Source organism: Cheilinus undulatus, linkage group 13 (assembly GCF_018320785.1).
Source record: "Cheilinus undulatus linkage group 13, ASM1832078v1, whole genome shotgun sequence".
Lineage (NCBI taxonomy): Eukaryota > Metazoa > Chordata > Actinopteri > Labriformes > Labridae > Cheilinus > Cheilinus undulatus.
The window spans coordinates 46,797,094-46,816,828 of NC_054877.1; the positions used below are offsets into that span (position 1 = coordinate 46,797,094).

General features: G+C 38.8%; 1 protein-coding gene across 2 annotated transcripts in view; it reads left to right on the plus strand.

The window, feature by feature from the left end:
- The window catches only part of LOC121519723 (extended synaptotagmin-2-like), a 77,588-nt gene extending 58,411 nt beyond the window's left edge, over positions 1–19,177 (plus strand). Inside the window, exons 12-24 of one of the 2 annotated variants that reach the window (XM_041802558.1) lie at positions 148–196; positions 460–549; positions 799–894; positions 5,479–5,541; positions 8,011–8,085; positions 10,183–10,269; positions 10,404–10,553; positions 11,309–11,736; positions 12,216–12,314; positions 13,729–13,860; positions 13,956–14,061; positions 14,302–14,351; positions 17,272–19,177. In XM_041802558.1, coding sequence (XP_041658492.1) covers positions 148–196; positions 460–549; positions 799–894; positions 5,479–5,541; positions 8,011–8,085; positions 10,183–10,269; positions 10,404–10,553; positions 11,309–11,736; positions 12,216–12,314; positions 13,729–13,860; positions 13,956–14,061; positions 14,302–14,351; positions 17,272–17,317 — 1,471 coding nt within the window. In that variant the 3' untranslated portion in view covers positions 17,318–19,177. The remainder of the gene's footprint in view (positions 1–147; positions 197–459; positions 550–798; positions 895–5,478; positions 5,542–8,010; positions 8,086–10,182; positions 10,270–10,403; positions 10,554–11,308; positions 11,737–12,215; positions 12,315–13,728; positions 13,861–13,955; positions 14,062–14,301; positions 14,352–17,271) is intronic. The other variant, XM_041802559.1, reaches the window with a different exon arrangement.
- The last annotated feature ends 558 nt before the right edge of the window (positions 19,178–19,735 follow it).

Here is a 19,735-nt window from a genome sequence, read left to right on the forward strand (position 1 = left end):
TTTTACATTAAAATACATCCTAGTCTTTAATTTTCACCACAGCCCAAAAGTTCCCAACAGTGTTAGAAAATGTAGTAAAAAGATGAATCATCTGGTTCAGACGGCCTTGATAAAAGTTTAATGTTGGTTGTGTCTCGTGTTTTTCAGTCTGATGATCGACCTGGCCGAGCTGGAGAAGGAACAGAAGGTGGACGAGGTAATCTGAATCAAATTCACAGTATTCAGATACCAACTGACTGCATTTTAGCCCATGCATCTATACAATGGACACACGTGGAATAGAGCCATGACTCTTCAGTTTCTCTTAATTCAGTTTCAGTTCTGGGGGTTACAGTTGGATTCAGAAACAATTTTTGGTTACAACTGATTTCCAATTCAAAGCAGCCAACTATTTTGTCTTTTGGATGACTTTGGTGGAAAAAAAAAACCATGTTAAAGTTTGATATTTTTTCTCCTCAGTGGTTTGATATGGAGGATGTGGCTACAGGGAAGCTGCACCTCAAACTGGAGTGGCTGTCTCTGCTGCCCACACCTGAGAAGCTCGACCAGGTGAGAAACAGACTCAGATTAGTCCTTTTAAGACAGCTGTTTCTAGTTGGTTGCAAAGGTGTGGACACAAAGTCCACGAGGTCTGAGCAGCATATACATCTTATTTTACTCTGTTTTTTCATTAAGAAAGTATATTTTGGTTGTTTTCTCAACATCTAAACATATTTAACTCCTTTTCTGGACTCCTTTAGGACATCCTGTTGAAACTTTTAAAGGAGCTTTAAATCCTGATCTTTTTCATTCCCGCAGGCTCTGATGAGCATCAAAGCTGACCGTGGTCACGCCAACGACGGCCTGTCATCTGCGCTGCTCGTCGTCTTCCTGGATTCAGCCAGACACCTGCCGGTAAGTCAGTCCGATCAACCTTTATAAAACCATCTTTCCAGCTGAAAATGATGCCGTATTCATTCAATACAGCTCAGCGTCACCTTCAACAGACTTAAAGGATTTTTAAAGTGATGTAGAGTGACCTCTCTGCTCTTTCTTTCTATAGTTTTGCTTTTTTATCTCCCGGCTTTACATCTAATTTTTATGTGACTTCTTTCACGAAACTTTCTCGCCTTCTTAAGGTTTTTAGTTTTGTTATTTTGCAGATTGACACAAAAACATCAAACGCTCATTATTGTTTACCTTTTGTCTCGTTTGCTCCAGTTTGCTCAGCTAAGTCCCCAACATTATTTTCCTTTCCTAACTTTTCTGCTTTCCTTCACTTTTCCTCATCTTAGGCTATGATTTTTTTTTTTAACAGAAAAACAGTTAAAGTTCAGAATTATTTTTTTAACTCATCTTTGACCTTTTAAACTCACTGTTTCAAATTTTATCTTATATTTCGATGTTTAAAACTCATAATTTTGAGTTTTTTAGTTCTTCAAATGTTGAAGATCATGATATTAACTTGTGACTTTTTTTAAAATCTCAGAATCATTTATCATGAATGTTACGCTTTTTTTCCCCTACAATTTGTCACCGCTGAAGATGAGGTTGACAGTTTATGGGAAATTTTGACCCAGTTACGCTCTCAGGTTAGACCCAAATTCAGAATTCAGCCCCTGCTATGACTGAGTCTGACATCCCTGATTTAGAGGAAAAATAATTTTAAAAAAGTGAAGGGGGTCTGAATACTTACTAAATGCACTTCAGTATTTTTATATCATTTTATTTTCTAGTATAAAGAGCATTCAATATTAACAGCTGTAGTTTAGGCTTCACCTTCCTCTTTTCAGCCTGCTTTTCTCTGCTTCTTCCTCCTCTCCTCTTCCTCCCCCTCTGAAGAGCGTCTTCGAGGGGAACTTGGGCTCTGGATACTTAAAAGAGAGGCGGGCGGCGGGCCTCGTGTTTTGCGAGAACACGTCCTCTCTCTATAGGACCTTGTTTGTGAGTGCGCTCACTGTTTTTCTGCACCCTAGACTAGTTTGACCGACGATGGCGCTCATTTATTCTTTTACTTCTGCTTGTGTTGGTTTTTTAGTAAAGCAAAGGTTTGAAGTGTTGCCTGAGGAGCATGAATCCATACGACTGCATGAGTTTAACTCATTAATACTTTAATTTATTCTTTTGCCTTTGATAATTACAACTCAGAGGAATCATGACAGAAAAAATGACCATAAATGAGCAAACAACATTCAGGGTTTTTGTGTTAAGTGACGATCAAAAGCATCTTTCCTCTTTTTTATTTATCTCTAGGATAATTGGGTCACAGATTTGCTGATAGGCTTTTTATTTTTCCATAATGATGGCTCTTATTTCTCTAAAAAACTCAGTTTTTATGCTTCTGAGAAAAGCTCTTCAACCTTACATTTTGTACGTTCTGGGCCTCTTTAACTAAATTCTTACAATTTTAAGACCCAAACAGCCTCTAAAAGTTTTTCACTTAAAGGTAGAAGTGTACTTCTGTTTCTTCTTGTTAATCTTAAGAGGAAGGACTGCCTTTTGATCGAACCGACATTAAGAGCAGGCAGGGTGGATCTCTGTGGATTGCCTTTCCTCCATCCTTCCTTAATAACCCTCATCCTGTTTGAGAGCAGGTTTTAACCATCAGTCTCCCCTCTGGTAGTTCATCCCAGCCAGCAGGGGGCAGCACATGGTTACCGCTCTGTGAAACACTGAAGACAAGTCATTGTAAAGAATGCACATACCTAATGTGTGTGCTGTGGTGAAATACTCTGATGATTCTGATTCATCACTTCAGGAGGACCAGAGAATAAAGGGTTTAAAGGTTTCTAGTCTATGTTTAAAATTTCTGCAGTTTCACTTCCTTAACAGTATCCTGAGTATTTCTGATTCCTTTCAGTTTCAATTTGAGCTTTTATTTTGCATTTCTCCAAGATGCATTTTACAAGACTTGGTGCAAAATTGCTTTAAAACTCCTTCACATGCACACTATATGGACAAAAGTATTCAGCCGCCTGACCATTCAACAAACAGGGACTGTAATGACATTGCATTCAAATCCATGTATTTTAATCTGGAGTTGGCCCCCTTTTGCAGCCTCCACTTTTCTTGGAAGGCTTTCCACAAGATTTTTCTGTGGGAATTTGTGCCCATTCATTCTGTGATACTCTGATACTCAACGTGTGGCTCTTTTGTGATTATTTGTGGCTCTTTTATGTCCTAATTTAAAATATCAATTACCCAGAAAACCTTAAAAAAGGATAACTTTTCTACTGCTTTTTACAACTTTTGGCCACTTTTGTCATTAAATACAACTTTTTTCCTACTTTTTGCTCTTTTTCCCCATTTTTTGTCACTTTTTTCCTATTTTTGGCCCTTTCTCACAATTTTTTTTTGCCACTTTTCACCCATTTAAGTAACTGTTTGTCATTAAATATGCCTTTTCCCATTTTTTAAACTTCTTTTTTCCACTTTTTCCATTCTTTGCCAATTTTATCCAATTTCAGTCCCTTTTTCACAATTCTTTGCCACTTTTCGCCCAAATGAGCTACCTTTTGCCATTAAATACCACTAGTTTCTCCTGACTGCTTTTTGTCCATTTTTTCCACTCTTGACTGCTTTTTGCCCATTGTAGTCACTTTTCACTCCTTTTTTTGCCTTGTTTTTGCCACTTTTGGGCAATTTTTTTGCCACCTGTAACTTATTTTTTTGTAACTTCTCACCCACTTCTGCTACTTTCTGTAGCTTTTCTGTAACTTTCCTAAAACGGTTGCCAAAATGTCTTGGTATGCCAAAGTATTAAGATTGGCCTTCACTGGGGATAAGGGGGCTTGTCCAAATCCTAAAAAAACAGCCCCATACCATTATCCCTCCTCCACCAAACTTCACAGCTCCCAGCATCTATCAAACCCAGACTGGCCAATCTGACTGTAAACAGAGAGGCGTGATTGGTCACTCCACAGAACACGTTTCCTCTGCTCTACAGTCCAGTATCTGACTCAGCTATGGAGTCAGCAGAGCATTGGCGACTTTTACGCTCCATGAGCCTTAGCAGACATTGACCCCACTCTGTGGTCTTCCATTGCTGTTGTTCCTAAATGCTTCCACTTTCTAACTAGATCAAAATTGCAATTTCTGCTGAAATTGTGCAGGGAAGCTGAATTGTGGAAGAAATGCTGAAAATAGTCAATAGCACAAAAATAGCTGAAAATAGCATAAAAATAGCATAAAATGGCATAAAAGCAGCTGAAAATGGTATTCAGTAGCTCAAAAAAGGGTAAAAATAGCTGAAAGGAGCTTAAAAATAGATGAAAATATCATAAAAGTAGCTGATTTTGGCCTAAAAGTAGCTGAAAATTGCATAAAATGGCTAAAGGAAATAGAAAAAGCTGATAATAGCATGAAAACAGCTATATTTTAACAATTATAAAAGTTAGAAATGAGAAAAGTAATAGCAGTGGATTGCCAAAGAAAATGAATTTTTTTTAAGTTTAAACTGTGTTGATATGACAAAGTATGAAGGAGGAGATAGCCGGCACGGAAGAATAATAATAAACAAAATGGCCGACACGGATATCAATTGTGTGAATGCTCAGCATCCCCACTAATAATATGACTTAGAGCTGACTGTAGAATATCCAGCAGGGATGAAGTTTCACCAACCGTCTCATTGCAAAGGTGGCATCCATCACAGTGCCAAGCTTGAAGTCACTGAACGCCTCAGAGCGACCTGTTTAGGATCACTGATGTTTGAGAACGGAGACTGCGTGGCTAGGTTTCAATAGTTACTAGGTGTGGCCAAATACTTTTGTCCATAAAGTGTAGTTTTTCGAACTCCAGTGTAAACAGATGGTCTGGTTTATTCTTTTTTTTAAACACACTGACTCAGTGTTCATGGGTAATATCTTTGAGTGTTTTCTCCAGAGATTTATCAGGATAAAACACTGGCTTTAACATTATTTCAGGGTTTTCATGATGAACTGTGTTCTCAAAAAATGTCTCTCAGTTCTCACCAGAACATAAACCATTTCAGCTTCTCCTCAGTCAGAACGGTTCCTCTGTCTGGTCTTCATTTGCTCTTTCTTTGTTTTAATCAGTGAGTTCATCCTCGTCAATGCTGTGGTCCTCTAACTACAGTCCAAACATGTTTAGGCTCTCAGATGTTGGTTCTGATAACAGCAGATGCTTAAATATATTTCAGCAGGAGCACTTTTGTGCTAATAAAAATAATTATAGTAATGAGACTGTTCTTCTTATTTTATATCAATATGTGCCTCATTGATCCAGTGCTGTTTGGACTCTAGTTGTGACCTCATGTCCAGGTTTAACTGGGGAACGTCATTAACCATGTGATCATCCTTGTTGTCTCTCTGTCCCTCCCATCATGTCCCATCGTTTGGTGATCCCGACGGTGCTGGTGTGTTCTGTCGTCCTCCTCCTCTTCCTCCCTGCATGCCCCCTCTTTCCCCTAATAACCTGCTGGTGTGTCTTTGTTTGTTGTTTGCTCTCTCCTGCCTTGTCCCTGGGGGAAAATCAAAGCGCAATCCGTTAGAGTTCAACCAGGCGGGGCTGAAGAAGGCCTCGATCAGTAAGGCCATCAAGGTAACGACACCGTGACGAAGCACACCCACGTAGCGCTCAGACACCCGGGAGGGATTCTTACAGACAGGACACAAGATCCTGGTTGAACTGTGTGGCCAAAAGTATCTGGAGGTGTGGACTCTGATTATTTTCCTATAGCTCTGGTAAATTGCAAGGACATCCAGAGCATGACCGGGGTTGTGTCAATCCACCTTCCCACCTGATGGTGCCCTCAGGTGCCATACTTGCCACATCCGTGCCTTACTTCAGCCTCTTGTTTGGCCCAAACAAGCCTGAAAGTTCTGCACAGTGCTGTATATTCACACAAACCCTAATCCCTAAAAAGTTGGGTTATTGTGCAAAATGTAAGTAAAAAATTCAGAACTCAACTGGTTTGAAATATTTTTTTACATTTTTTTCAGTTGAACACAGCAGAAAGACAAGATAGTTAATGTTCAAACTGATGCACACATTCTGCATTTGATACTTGCAACATGGTGATCATGATAAACCCCCTGGTGATCAACTTAGGATGAAGATGGAGCAAGAATGGGAAAAAATTCCACTTTTAATACTTCAACAGTTAAGAGCCTTCAGTCCCCAGATTCTTACTAACCTTGCAAAGCACATGGATACCCCCGTTTCCATGTTTCTCACCAGCAAATCCATCTCGCAAAGCTCCCGTCTGAATCGTTTGGGCCCGTTTAGAAAGTGACAGGACCAATCGGCAATGAGGGGCAGTACTTTCAGGCGTGGAGGAGTCGTGACGTAAGCAAGCAGCAACAAGAGGCCTGTGAAATTATGGCGCAAGATATTAGTGTGGATGCTGCTAAAGCGCCAGTTTAATCAGAACTTGATGTTTCTTCATTAAAAGAAGAACAAAGAACAGCAGTGAGTTGTTTCTTTTCAAAAACAACAAAAGTCGAATACTGACATGTCTACAGTCGCCATGGTTACGCAGTTCTTTATGCAGTTTACTCCTCTGTAGCGGCTGCGTCACATGTTTAGTTGCTCTGATTGGCCCGTGAAGATGTGACAGACAGAACATTCATCCAGTCACCCTCCAAGTCCTTTTTCAAAGCCTCTACCCTTTCCCAACGCTGTGTATGAGAGGCGTGTCAGGTTAGATGCTTGCTGAGTGTTGTTGGAAGAAAAGGTGATGGAATAGCCATGGTTTTGTCCCAACATTTCTGGAACGTGTTAGAGCAGCTGATTCAGAATGTGTGTGGTTAAAAAAAAATGTAAATTTGATCAGTTTGAACATTAAATGTTGTTTTTTTGTGCTGTATTTAGGTTGAAAATGACTATTCTGTTGTTATTCACATTTTAAACAATGTACCAACTTTTTTGAAATTGGAATTAGTGTTTTTAATTTTTGATGGTTTACTGAACGTTTACCTGATGGAAGTCTCATCTAAATGTCAAAATGTAAATTCGCAATTTGGACAGAATGTGGGAGTTGACAATAAAATAAAAATTACACAATAGCTTAAAGGTGTCCTCATACCTTTGGCCATACAGTGATTACATCATGGTTTATATTTAGAATGTAGATTCAGTTCTCTAGTCGCTCCCTAACCACAGAATATCTGCTTTATAAATGTTCTGCTAGTGTTAATGAGCTTCTCCTGTAAGTGATTTATTTGCTGGTTTTAGGAGCATTATTTTATATAGAATACCACAGAAGTCACTGTAGAGTTAAAACGATGCTCTGATATTGGACTTTATACAAGTTTAGACCCAAAAAGATGTACCTGTCCGATAATTTCTCATCAAAGTGTATTCAAAGTGTATTCAGGAAGACATGAGAATGTTTTAAAGGTAATCTTCCTGTTTTTACCTGTTACAGAGCAGTTTAGATTAGAATAATTGAACCTTTCCAAGTATATCTTTAAGGGTTGAATTGACTCCCCCTGATTTAAAATAGTTCGACTTGAACCTATTGAAGGATTGTATCCACTAGGGGGCGCTGCTGTAGCATTTTTAAAGCCTTTGTGAACACCTCAATGTCTAAAACTTCCCTTACTGACTAATGTTGTTGTGGAATCATTAACAAACTTCTCTAATCCTGTCTGTTACTAAAACTGTGTCTAACAATGTGTGTTGTAAATAACAACATTGTTTTAAATTTACTCTTTTAGAGTCTTTTAATCAAACTTCAAGTGTTTTCCAGACTTCCTGGTTTGGGGTCATACAGACTTTAACTTGATGAACTCTTCTGATAATTCTGTCACATAACGATCATCACATTTTACCACCGAGAGCTAAAATGTGAAATCAACAGCGTATTTACCAGCACTTGTCCACACGTGACTCAACAAATGTGAATTTTGAATGCTCAAAACATTCACAAACATGTTCTTTGTAGTGTTTTAGTGACTAATGGCATGTGTAGATAAAAAGAACGGAGGCTGCTAGTATAGCCTGCTAACATCTTTATAGGCATCTCTGGTTTTGTTTGTTTATTAAACCTATTTCCTTCTCCTGCAGTCGGGTAAAAAAGTGACCAGTGATCCCAGTCCATTCGTCCAGTTTACAGTGGGACACAAGTCTTTTGAAAGCAAGGTAAGACTTAAAGCATGCTGCACATATAGAGCTACCATCATTAGTTCATGCAATGTCTGTTTGATTACAGTTTCCCATCATTTTTGTATCAAAATCCAATTAATCAAAAATGTAACACCGTCAACCACTGATTCGTTATCAAAGATGTTATCTTTGAAGGCAGTTGAGACCGTGCTTGTAAAAAGCATTCACCCCTTTGGTTGGTTTACCCCAACAAAATAACTTTTATGTCAAAGTAAAAACAGATTTCTACAAAGTAATGTAAAATAGATGACTGCATAAATATTCACATCCTGTAAACTGACTGACTTTAAAACTGCGTAAAGACACCTGTGTCTGGAACGTCCTGTCACTGGTTGATCAGTTTTCCTGGCTACCATTACACCATGAAGACAAAAGAACACTCCAGAGAAAAGGTTATTGAAAAGTCAGGGTCGGAGACAAAAACATTTCCAAGGCTCTGAACATCCCCCAGAGTTCAGTTAAATCCATCATGAAGACATGAAGGAATACGTCACATGTGTAAATCTGCCTAGATCAGACTGTGCAAGAAGGAGACTAGTGAGAGAGGCCACCAAGACACCTATGACTACTCTGAAGGAGCTCCAAGCTTCAGCAGCTGAGATGGGAGAGACTCTGCAGACAACAACTGCTGGCAGACACTGTTTCACTGATTCAATCTGGACTGAAGTTCACTGAAAGGCATGTGGGAGACTCCGTGGTCAAGAGGAAGAGGAGACCAAAATGGAGCTTTTTGACCATAAGACGAGACGCCAAACACACCATCCTCACTGTGGAGCACGGTGGTGGCAGCATCATGCTGTGGGGATGCTTCTCAGCAGCAAGATATAGGAAAATCCTGGCAGACAATCTTTATCAGTCTTTACCACTTCATCAGCCAATTTTGCCACTTTATTTTAGCCTATTTCAGCCTGTTATAAATCATTGTTGCCACTTTGGATAAATTTTACCTTATTGAACCCATTTTTACACCTCTTTTAACACATTTTGACAGTTTTTCATCCATTTTCAACCCCTTATCTGCCTTTTTTTTTTTTTTTTTACACTTTTGCCATTTTTAATCAACATTTTCCAATTTTCATGTATTTTTCCCACTTTTGACCCTTTTTCACCACTTTTCCTGGCCCGTTTTGCATCTTGTTTTACTCTTTTTTGCCACTTTTAAAAATTTTGTTTGCCAATGTTAAACCATTTTTACGTCTTTTATCCATCTAATGTCAATTCAAACCTTTTTTCATCATGTTGTAACTCATTTTTACCAAGTTGTCAGCCAATTTTGCCACTTTATTGGAAGTATTAGCCCATTTTAGCTGGTTCTAACCAATTTTTGGCACCTTTTACCCCTTTTTGCTCATTTAAACCCATTTTGACTGTTTTTGACCCTTTAAACCCCTTTTTAACCCCTTTATCCACTTTATTTTTCTTTCCCATTCCCACTTTTACTTCTTTTGACCCTTTTCATTACTTTTCCTGGCCTTTTTTGCCTCTTTACCACTGAGAACTATGGCCTGGGAGAAGATTTATTTATTTATTTATTTATTTATTTATTTTACATTAACATTACTGTGTAGAAATTGACATTAAAGAGTGTTTTAGTAAGTTTTAGGAGAGATGAGCGCCAAACAGCACCTGGCTGGGGACTTAATCCTGCTACCATTTCATCTGGGACTGTAGTCTCTGTTCTTGGACGTCTGCTCTACCAACTGAACTCAAAAGAATCACAAACTGCTGAAATTCATCCTCACATCCAGGAACAGTGTTCATTATAGTTTTTTGCCATGCTTTTCATAGTTGCCTTGAGGCTGATGAATGAAAATCTTCTCGTCTTGTTGAACTATTTCCGACCTGAAATGTACGATAAGCTTCTACTGGTATAGACTCTAAATCTGTGATTAGTCAGGCTAAACAATCAAAAGGTCCAATTAAAAAAAATCTGAATAAGCATGCATTTGTAAAAGTTTTATTTCCTAAGAATAACTGAAAATTGATATTTTTGAACTTTTCATTCGTTGACAGTGTGTGTTTTTCCCTGTAAACTGACCTTTTCTCCATTTTCCCCATTTTGTCCTCTTCCAGACCAGATATAAGACCAATGAACCAGTGTGGGAGGAAGCCTTCACCTTCCTCATCCACAACCCCAAGACCCAGGAGCTGGAGGTCGAGGTACGGAGGCATCATTAGTAAATTATTTACTGACAGATCATTAGATTGCAGCTGTAGTCTTGTTTGGTAAACAGTAAAACCTACAACGTTTTAATTTCCTGATATATTTGCTGGTGTTTATTTCTCTATTTCAGGTGAAGGATGAGAAACACGAGTGTTCACTGGGAACGTTAACCCTGCCTCTGACTCGCCTGCTGGAGGCTGAAGAAATGACCCTGAACCAGCGCTTTCCCCTCAAAAACTCGGGACCAAGCTGCACGCTCAAAATGAAGATGGCTCTGCGGGTAGGCAGACAGTCTCCTGACCCTTTATTTTTTTCCCTCTCTTTTTAGTTTGACAGTTTGACCTTTATCAATGTAGCTTAAACCCTGCACAAAAAATGCACAAGAAGCGGGGATAAAAATTTAACACTATGAAGCAGATGTGATAAACCTGCAGAAAAGTGGTTTTATATCATTTATAATGCAGATTCCACAAGGCCTTACATTGCACTATTTTAAAATGTCACACATTATAGACGTAGGCAGAGCTTAGGGTGCCTTATCAGCTGGATTTTTGTGACCCGATGCTTACCAGTCTTGCAGACTAAGTGAACCTCCATTGTTTGCCAATGTTGTGAATTCGAGTTGTCTTGGGATGACTGAAAGCATCAAGTTTTCGTTGTCTTTGTGCAAATCTTAGTTTTTAACAGCAGATAAATACAAATGCATATAAGAGGAAATAAGGAACATAAAACAGGCAGGAATTATAGCAGATATGGATAAAAGCATGATTAAAAATAGTTGCAGTAATACTGAAAGTTTCATCGATGCCCCATTATCCTTGGACTAGTCATTATTCTAGTTCAAGCTTCCTGTCACCTTCCAGTGACAGTCAGGATATTTGGCTCTTTTCAATGTCTTAGAATTAGTCTAACACACTTTATCAAGCTCTCTGTGCAGCATTTTAAGAAAACCGTTGTAATAAAAGTTTATTTTCAAGGTAATGTGGCACATTTTTCTGTTTTTTTTTTTTTCTTTGCTGTTGTTCATAATTGCAGGTACTGTGTTTGGATAAAAGCGCGGCCTCGTCCCCAGACGGCGCTCCGTCTTCCGTGCAAGTCCGCAAAGGCAGCTCTTCCAATGCCATCTCTCGACCCTCAGTCTCCTCCGACACCCCCAAGCCTCTGTCCTCCTCCTCAGACATCCCCCGCTCTGCCTCCGTGTCGGCTCAGGACGTGCTGAACCGGCGGAGGGAGGCCGACGACCCCTTCAGGTCCACGGGGAGCACAGATCTGGGGCAGGGAGGAGGAGGGGGAGGGGGAGGTCAGGGCCTGGCAGAGACCGGGAGAAGCACCTCCAACCTGGCCATCTCCGGTTCTCAGCAGTACCTGGCCGGAGGCAAAGAACCGACACCGAGCATCGCATCAGACATCTCCAACCCGTACGCTGCCCAGGAGCTTCAGCTCCGCCTCCAGCAGCTGCAGAAGTATGTCCTGATAGATAAATGTCACATCAATGATTGAAGTGTCTGTTTGACTGTGTGGAAGAATTATCTGTATGCAGTTATTTCACAGAATAGCAGCGTGTCGTATGTTTATTTATTGCAGGCAATTGCATGACTGTTTTTGACTTTTTGCACCAGAACCAACCTAGAATTTTGTTTGTTGTTTTGGGCTTTGAAGAAGCAAGTTTGCCTTTCTTTTCCACAAAGATGTTGTCTTTTTTAAGGTTTCTTTTGTTATTATTAGATAATATAGCTGTGGAGGGACAGCAAATTGGTAGAAGAAGAATGGAGAAGATACATGGGAAGAGGATGAGAGTGGGAGTCAATTTGATATTTCTAGTCAAGCACTCTTAAATGGATGAGTTGCTGATCAACTGGAAATGAAGTGTTGTTTTGACAGGTTTACCTCCACTCTCCACTCTTGCTCTTCTTTCACCTTGCTGTCTCACTTTTCTTCATAGTGGTTCGGGCCCCAGTCATTTCCCCCTGGGTGAGGTGCAGCTGACAGTTCGACACAGCTCCCAGAGGAACAAACTCATCGTGGTCGTCCACGCCTGCAGGTACGGACCAGTTAGAGCACAGGGAGCTAAAACACACAGTTTTTCTTGATTGCAAACGAAGATACCTCTAGGTTAAAAAGAAGTACTGATTTAACATCAGTGATGAAGAAAAGTATTGTCCCTGAAATGATTAACAGGGAAAACAATGTGGATGTAAACTGTAGCTCTGTGGTGAACACTCCTACCGGCTCTTTGTGTGTGCATAGCTAGCAAAATCTTGATGCATACTTGATGGTATTAAACTAATATTTCTGTTTTAAATAAAACACACATACACCACCCTTTGCCCCATGTTGGCTGGCTCTAGGGTGTACATTTTAGGACATCCTTAGGTCACAAAGTGAGGTGTCAGGTGTCCTATGGAAAAGCATCAGGTCTCAGGATTAAAGGCTTCAGGATAAAAGGCGTCAGGTCTCAGGAAGAAAGGCATCAGGTCTCAGGGAAGGACATCAGGTCTCAGGAAAAAAGTTGTCAGGTTTCAGGAAAAAATGGCATCAGGTTTCAGGGAAGAAACGTTTTAGGTCTCAGGAAAAAAGGCGTCAGGTCTCAGGGAAGGGCATCAGGTCTCAGGAAAAAATGGCATCAGGTTTCAGGGAAAACGGGCGTCAGATTTCAGGAAAAAAGGTGTCAGGTCTCAGGAGAAAAGGCGTCATCAAAAAGACCTCAAGAAAAAAGGCATCAAGTCTCAGGAAAAAAGGCATCAGGAAAAAAAGTATCAGGGCTCAGTGAAAAAAAAGCATCATGTCTCAGGAAAAAGGTGTCAGGTCTCAGGAGAAAAGGTGTCAGATTTCAGGAAAAAAGTTTCAGGTCTCAGGAAAAAAGGTATCATGTCTCCGGAAAAAAGACATCAGGTCTCAGGAAAAAAGACTTCAGGTCTTAAGAAAAAAAAGGTGCCAGGATAAAAGGCATCAGGTCTCAGGGAAAAAGGCATCAGGAAAAAAGGTTTCAGGAAAAAAGGCATCCTGACGCTTTTTACTTTCTGACTCCTTTTTTTCCTGACACTTTTTTTCCTGAGACCTGATGCCTTTTTTCCTAACACCTTTTTTTCTGAAGACCTGAATTCTTTTTTTTCCTGAGACCTGACGTCTTTTTCCTGTGATCTGATGCTTTTTCATATGACACCTCACTCTGAGACCTGAGGATGTCCTAAAATGTACACTGTATTGCTCACTTTCATTCATATGACATCAGGTTTTCCTTGAGACCTTCTTTTCCTTTGCAGACAGATTTTCTAATGATCTTGCTGTATACTAATTAGTTTTTGTCTTGTTTCTTCTGATGTTAATGCCAAGGAAGCTCTTATGTGTGTTATTTTAGATACTAAAATCACCCTAAAAGGCTTCAAAGCAAGAGTGAGAGCCCTGCTTTAAAATACACTCATATGTTCTCATTGATCATTCCTTTTCCTCTTCAGAAACCTGATAGCGTTTACAGATCATGGCTCAGATCCGTACGTCCGTCTCTACCTGCTCCCTGACAAACGGAGGTCAGGTCGGAGGAAAACTCACACATTTAAGAAAACACTGAACCCGGTCTACGATCAGACGTGAGTCATTTCTCTCTGGATCACAGAGTCGAGGTTTGCTGGCGCTGAAACTGTCAGAAATGACCCGTGTTCTTACTGTGTCTCTGTTTGCTCAGGTTTGAGTTCACCGTCTCCCTCGTGGAGCTCCACAGACGGACTCTGGACGTTGCAGTGAAGAACGGCGGGGGTCTGCTCTCCAAACACAAAGGCCTTCTGGGAAAGGTGAGCACTTCAGATGGAGAGAAAGAGGGAAATTCCTTGTTTCATGATTGACTCTTATGGAGTTATACCCTGGGTTTCATAATCTGCAAGTGCTTCTCAAAGCACCAAGAACATCCACCATCACACATGTACGATAACTGTGGACACACAGATTAATGTTAAGTTTCTGGATGTTTGCTACCAGTTAAGTCAGTCAACATTTCTGTCACTGAAACAAACTGTGCTCCCTTTTCTCCTCAGGTTCTGGTGGATTTGACCCACGATGAGATCACTAAGGGTTGGACACAGTGGTAAATATCACATCTCCAGCTGTTAGCAGCGCTCTTTATTTGTGCTCTGAATGATTACAACTTCAACTACATCAAGATCAAAAATACTATGGGAACATTAAAAGGACACAGACCTCCACATTTTATTTCACTTAGATGTCCTGGTTAACTAAAAAACTGGAAATGGGTACATTTTGATTGTATTCTAAAGACTGCTTATTTTTCTCATGATCGTGTGATGATGCTCTTTTTTCTTAGCATAATGAGCAATTTCAGTCTTCTTCATCAGATTCTATAAAACTCAAATCACAGGCAAACCAGCATTGCTGTCTCAAGACAGCAAGAACTATGTGAAGATCTCAAAAAATAACCTTTAGAGAAAAACAGCCTTGTTATCCAGAGATAATCAGTTTAACCTTTAGAAGATGCTGAGGCCAGTTTATGTCTTTTTTAGTCTTGTTTTAAATTATTATTATTATTTAGACTGTGTTATTATTATTAGACTTTTTATTATTATAATAATTTTTTTATTATTATTATTTAGACTGTGTTAATGCTAACTACATACATTTCGGAGGGTATAAGGTTTTTTTCTCAATAGAATTTGGAAATTTTAATATCAGCACCTGTAACCAGCCAGTAATGAGCTCTGGAGACTTTTTCTACCCACTCAGGCTGTTGAGGACCAAAATATCCCATCAAAACCCATTTAAAATACTATTTTTGATGCTCCAGCCATCACAGTAAAAACATGCATTTTATTATATTAGGCTTTTATTCTGGAGACATTGATCAAATTTGCGGTTTTCCTGTTCCTCGCTAAATCTCAGCCATTTTCCAATATTTGGCTTGAGGGGAAACTGTGCTTTTTTCCTGGTTTCCTATAGGGCAGTGATGCTCAACGTGGGGCTCTAGAGCCACATGTGGCTCTTTTATGTCTGCAGTTTAAGTATTATTCCCCCAGAAAACCTTTAAAAAGGGAAACTTTGCTGCTTTTTACAATTTTTTTGCCACTTTCACCACCTAAGCTATCCTTTGTCGTTAAATACCACTTGTTTCCTACTTTTTGCCACTTTTTCCCCATTATTTGTCACTTTTTCCAATTTTTTCCCCTTTTTCACCATTTTTTTCCACTTTCACCTCAAAAATTAATCACATTATCTGGTTTGTTTCCCAGACTCATACAGAAGTCTTTAATTATCAAACGTAATTGTCCCAATGATCCCATTTTTGCCATATTTATCTTATTTTTGCCATTTTCCACCATTTTTTTTAGCCACTTTTCGCCCTTTAAAGCTACCTTTGCATTTAAGTACCCTTTTTTCCTTTTTTTTTGGCCCATTTTCACCACTCCTTTTTTGACACTTTACCCATTTTTGTCCAAGTTTTTGCCCATTTAAGCAACCTTTTGCCATTTGCCACTCTTGACTGCCTTTTGCCAATTTCAATCACTTTTCTCTCATTTTCTTGCTTCCTTTTTGCCACTTTTGAACCATTTTGGCAACTTTTCACCATTTTTTATCACTTTTCGCCCATGTAAGCTGCCTTTTGCTATTAATGACCTCTATTTTCCTTTTTTTTTTTGCTCATTTTTGCCACTTCATTATGATACTTTTTCCCCATTTTTTGCCACTTTTACCAATTTTTGCTACTTTTTACCATTTTTTTCATCACTTCTTGCCCATATTAGCTACCGTTTGTCATTAAATACCCCTTTTTCCCATTTTTTTCTCCATTTTTGAAACTTCTTTTTGCCATTTTTTTTCCAATTTTTGCCCATTTTTGCCACTTCTCCTAGCCCCTTTTATCCCATTTTTTGCCCATTTAAGCATCCTTTTGCCATTAAATACCACTTGTTTCCTATTGTTTGACCACTCTTGACTGCTTTTTGCCCATTTTAGTCACTTTTAACTCATTATTTGCCTTGTTTTTGCATCTTTTGGACCACCTTTAACTAATTTTTTTGTAACTTCTCACCTATTTCTGCTACTTTCTGACCTTTTTTTCACTTTTTCTCCCCATTTTTGTGCCTTTTCATCCATTTTCGCTGCTTTTTTTTTAGCATTTTTGCCATCTTTAAAATATTTTTATATGCTACTTCAAGCTGTTTTTGCCACTTTTCACCACTTAAATTGTGGCTCTTGCAAAGGTATTTTTCAACAATTTGGCTTTTTGGTTGAGCAGGGTTGAGTAACACTGCTATAGGGTTACTATTGTGACAATTTATTTAAATCTTATAATGGATACAAATACATATTGTTGCTCATAATTAACATATTCAAGGCTGTGATAATCCCCTATAAGGAAATCCAATTTGCATGTAGTGTATGAAAAATATTAAACTCTTTGTGTTTTTTAACATTACAGTCATTGAGGTTTTGCCCCTAAAGTGGCATTTAAAGAGTTAAATTCCCCAAATGTAATCAATATTTGATATTTATGATCAGGTTTGATCTTGATTTTAAAAATTACAGCGGAGGATGTTGAAAAAAAAAATTTGTATATATTTTGCTGCCTCTTACACCCTTAGTTTAACAATTTCTTTTACACCATCTGAAGGTGCATAGCACTGTAAACATACTGAGCATTTCACTGAATATTAGACGCCATCGAGGCATTCATTTATGGAGCTACTGGTGTGTATGTGGTAGAGGAGTCTGGCTTCAAGTATTAAAGCTTTCAGCCAGGGTACACATGAGCCAGTCCGTGGTCTGTAACTGGCTTTAATAAGCCGCGATTTAGCGTGAATAAATCCTAAAGCCACTTTCACTAAGAACAGACGGATGAATTAAATCTGTGACTGCACTGTGAACCGTTACACCCCTAGCATCAGTCCTTGTCTGCTAACAGCCTCTGAAGGCAGCTCTAGAAAGTTCTAGTAATCTCAGTCATAAATAAAACAATAATGGTCTAAAATAAACCTTTTCTTCTTCTCCTGCAGGTATGAGCTGAGTGAAGACGGACACGCAAAGCCGCACCAACTATAGACCATCATCATCATCATCAACTTTATACACTTCCACTTCAGCCCGTAACGGGGCGTTTTTATGTTTTATCATCATTACTTCTATCTGTAGAAACAGCAGCTTCTGACATTCATTTAACCACATCAGTCGCAAGGCAAACCTCCCCTTTAAGAAGAGAAAGGCTGGTGGACTAAAGGGAGTAAACAACATTAGAAAGCTTTATAACATTGCATAAATGCTGTGGAGGAATATATTCCATGTTTATAGGAGGAAATAGAACGAAAAGTCTTCTATATTTTTGAGCTCTGCTTCGATTTTGGGTTAAAACGACCATGTGCAAGTTTGTAAATACATGCTGGAGAAAAGAGACAATGTATTCTAGGAAGGAGAGAGGTGTCGATGTCTCCGCTGGCCAAATGATTGTTTATAATTTTTAAAGAGACATTCTGGATAAAATTTCCAAAGCAGAGCAGGCAGGGTGGCTGCAGGGAAAAAACGCCACCAAAGAAACAGGTAGTATTTAGTTTTTGCACCCTGGAGGAGTCAGCTGAACTCTGCTTTATCCCCCTGTAATAATGAGTGTGTGCTAAACAAGGGAAAAGAGATGAAAGTATGCAGTTATCATGGTGGATGTGAGGCAATTCTGGCTTTTAGCATCATTTCATACACTTGTTATCACGCTGGAATAAGGCCGATGTTAGGTGTTATGTTTGTTTTTATATCTGAGTATTTGCACAACTGTTTTTTTATCTATCGGGATCATCTTTAGTTAAATGTCACTTATATCCATCTTTTATTAAAATGTCTGTTTAAATGCATCATTTTTACTTTATAAATAAAAAAAAATTATAAGGAAAACGTGTAAAAAAACAAGTCCAGAAACAGGATAAAAATCAAACTTTTAGCTCCAACTCTCCTGCTGAGAGCGTCATTACTCTTGTGACTTTCAGTTAAATATGAAGCAACTGCAAGGCCAAAGTTAGCACCTTTAGCTTAGCATAAAGAGCTCTGACCTGGCTTAGCACAGAAGTCACAAAATCAGCCTCCTGCATATCAAATCTCACTAATCAGCTGTAAAATCCATATTTTAATACCATGCTTACAAAAAGAGTTTAATGATGCACTTTTTAATTGATCTCTGATAGTTTAGATTTTGCAGTCATTAAAGCTGCCACTGGATGCATCTTTAAGGTGCTTAAACTTTGGCTTTATTTTGCAAACCTGCTTTCTCATCAGTCTTTGATAAATGCTCAATCAGGCCTCTTTGCTCTGAAATGTAACACAGTTCTCGTGTTGGTGACGTTTGCAAACATGATTCTGTAACCTTAGAGCCGAGCCGAGCCGGCTGTTTTTGCTTAGATTCGTGCTAATCTTCCAGCTGCAAGCTTCATATTTAACTGTAAATGAATACTATCAATCTTACCATCTCTCTGTTGAACATAACATGATAACAAGCAAGATCCCAAAATGTTGAACTATTCCTTTAAAGTAATTCCTTTAAATAGAGCTGAAATTTAAAAAAGTCGTGGTGTAATTGTCACCCACATTTTCTTCTTCTAAGGCCTCTATTTGTAGAAATTCAAAATCTGACACTTTTGTGCCCCCTAGTGGTCATGTTAGGAAATGCTGCACTGACAACTAAAGATATTCCATTGTTAGTCCCACAAGGGGAAATTCCAAATAATAAATATTATTGATTATTATTATTACAAATCAGTAATACTCATGTGTGGCTCATCTGTGATGATTGATGACTCTTTCATGTCTTTATTTAAAGTATTATTCCCCAGAAAACCTTAAAAAGGAAAATTTTACCTCAGAAATTATCCATTCAAGTAACATTAATCATTTTTGCTACTTTAATTCAATTTTTACTGCTTTTAGCCCATTTTGACGTTTTTATCCAGCTTTTGCAATTTTTTTTTGCCCCCTTTTTTACCTTTTTTTGCCACTTTTTGCCCATTTAAGCTGCCTTTTGCAATAAAATGCCACTAATTTCCCATTTTGCAACTCTTTCATGCTTTTTGCCCATTTTTCCCACCTTTTCTCAGATATTGCCCATTTTAGTCACTTTTCACTCAATTTTTGCAATGTTTTTGCAACTTATAACTCATTATTTGGTCACTTTCCACCCATTTTTGCCACTTTTCTCCCATTGTTTGCTGCTTTTTGACCATTTTTTGCCACGTTTAACTTACTTTATTTGCCACTTTTCACCATTTAGATTGTGGCTCTTGCACATGTATTTTTTAAAAATTTGGCCCTTTGTTTAAGCAGGGTTGAGTAACCCTGTCTTAAATAAAGAGGAGCCAGGCCTTTATTTGGGCCAACCCTGACTGTCCTCTGCTTCCCTTGTAATGCAGATTTAAACCTGCTGTCACTTTGATGTTGTTAGATTTATTAATACTGTATATTTCTTTTCATTTACCGTCACTCTAC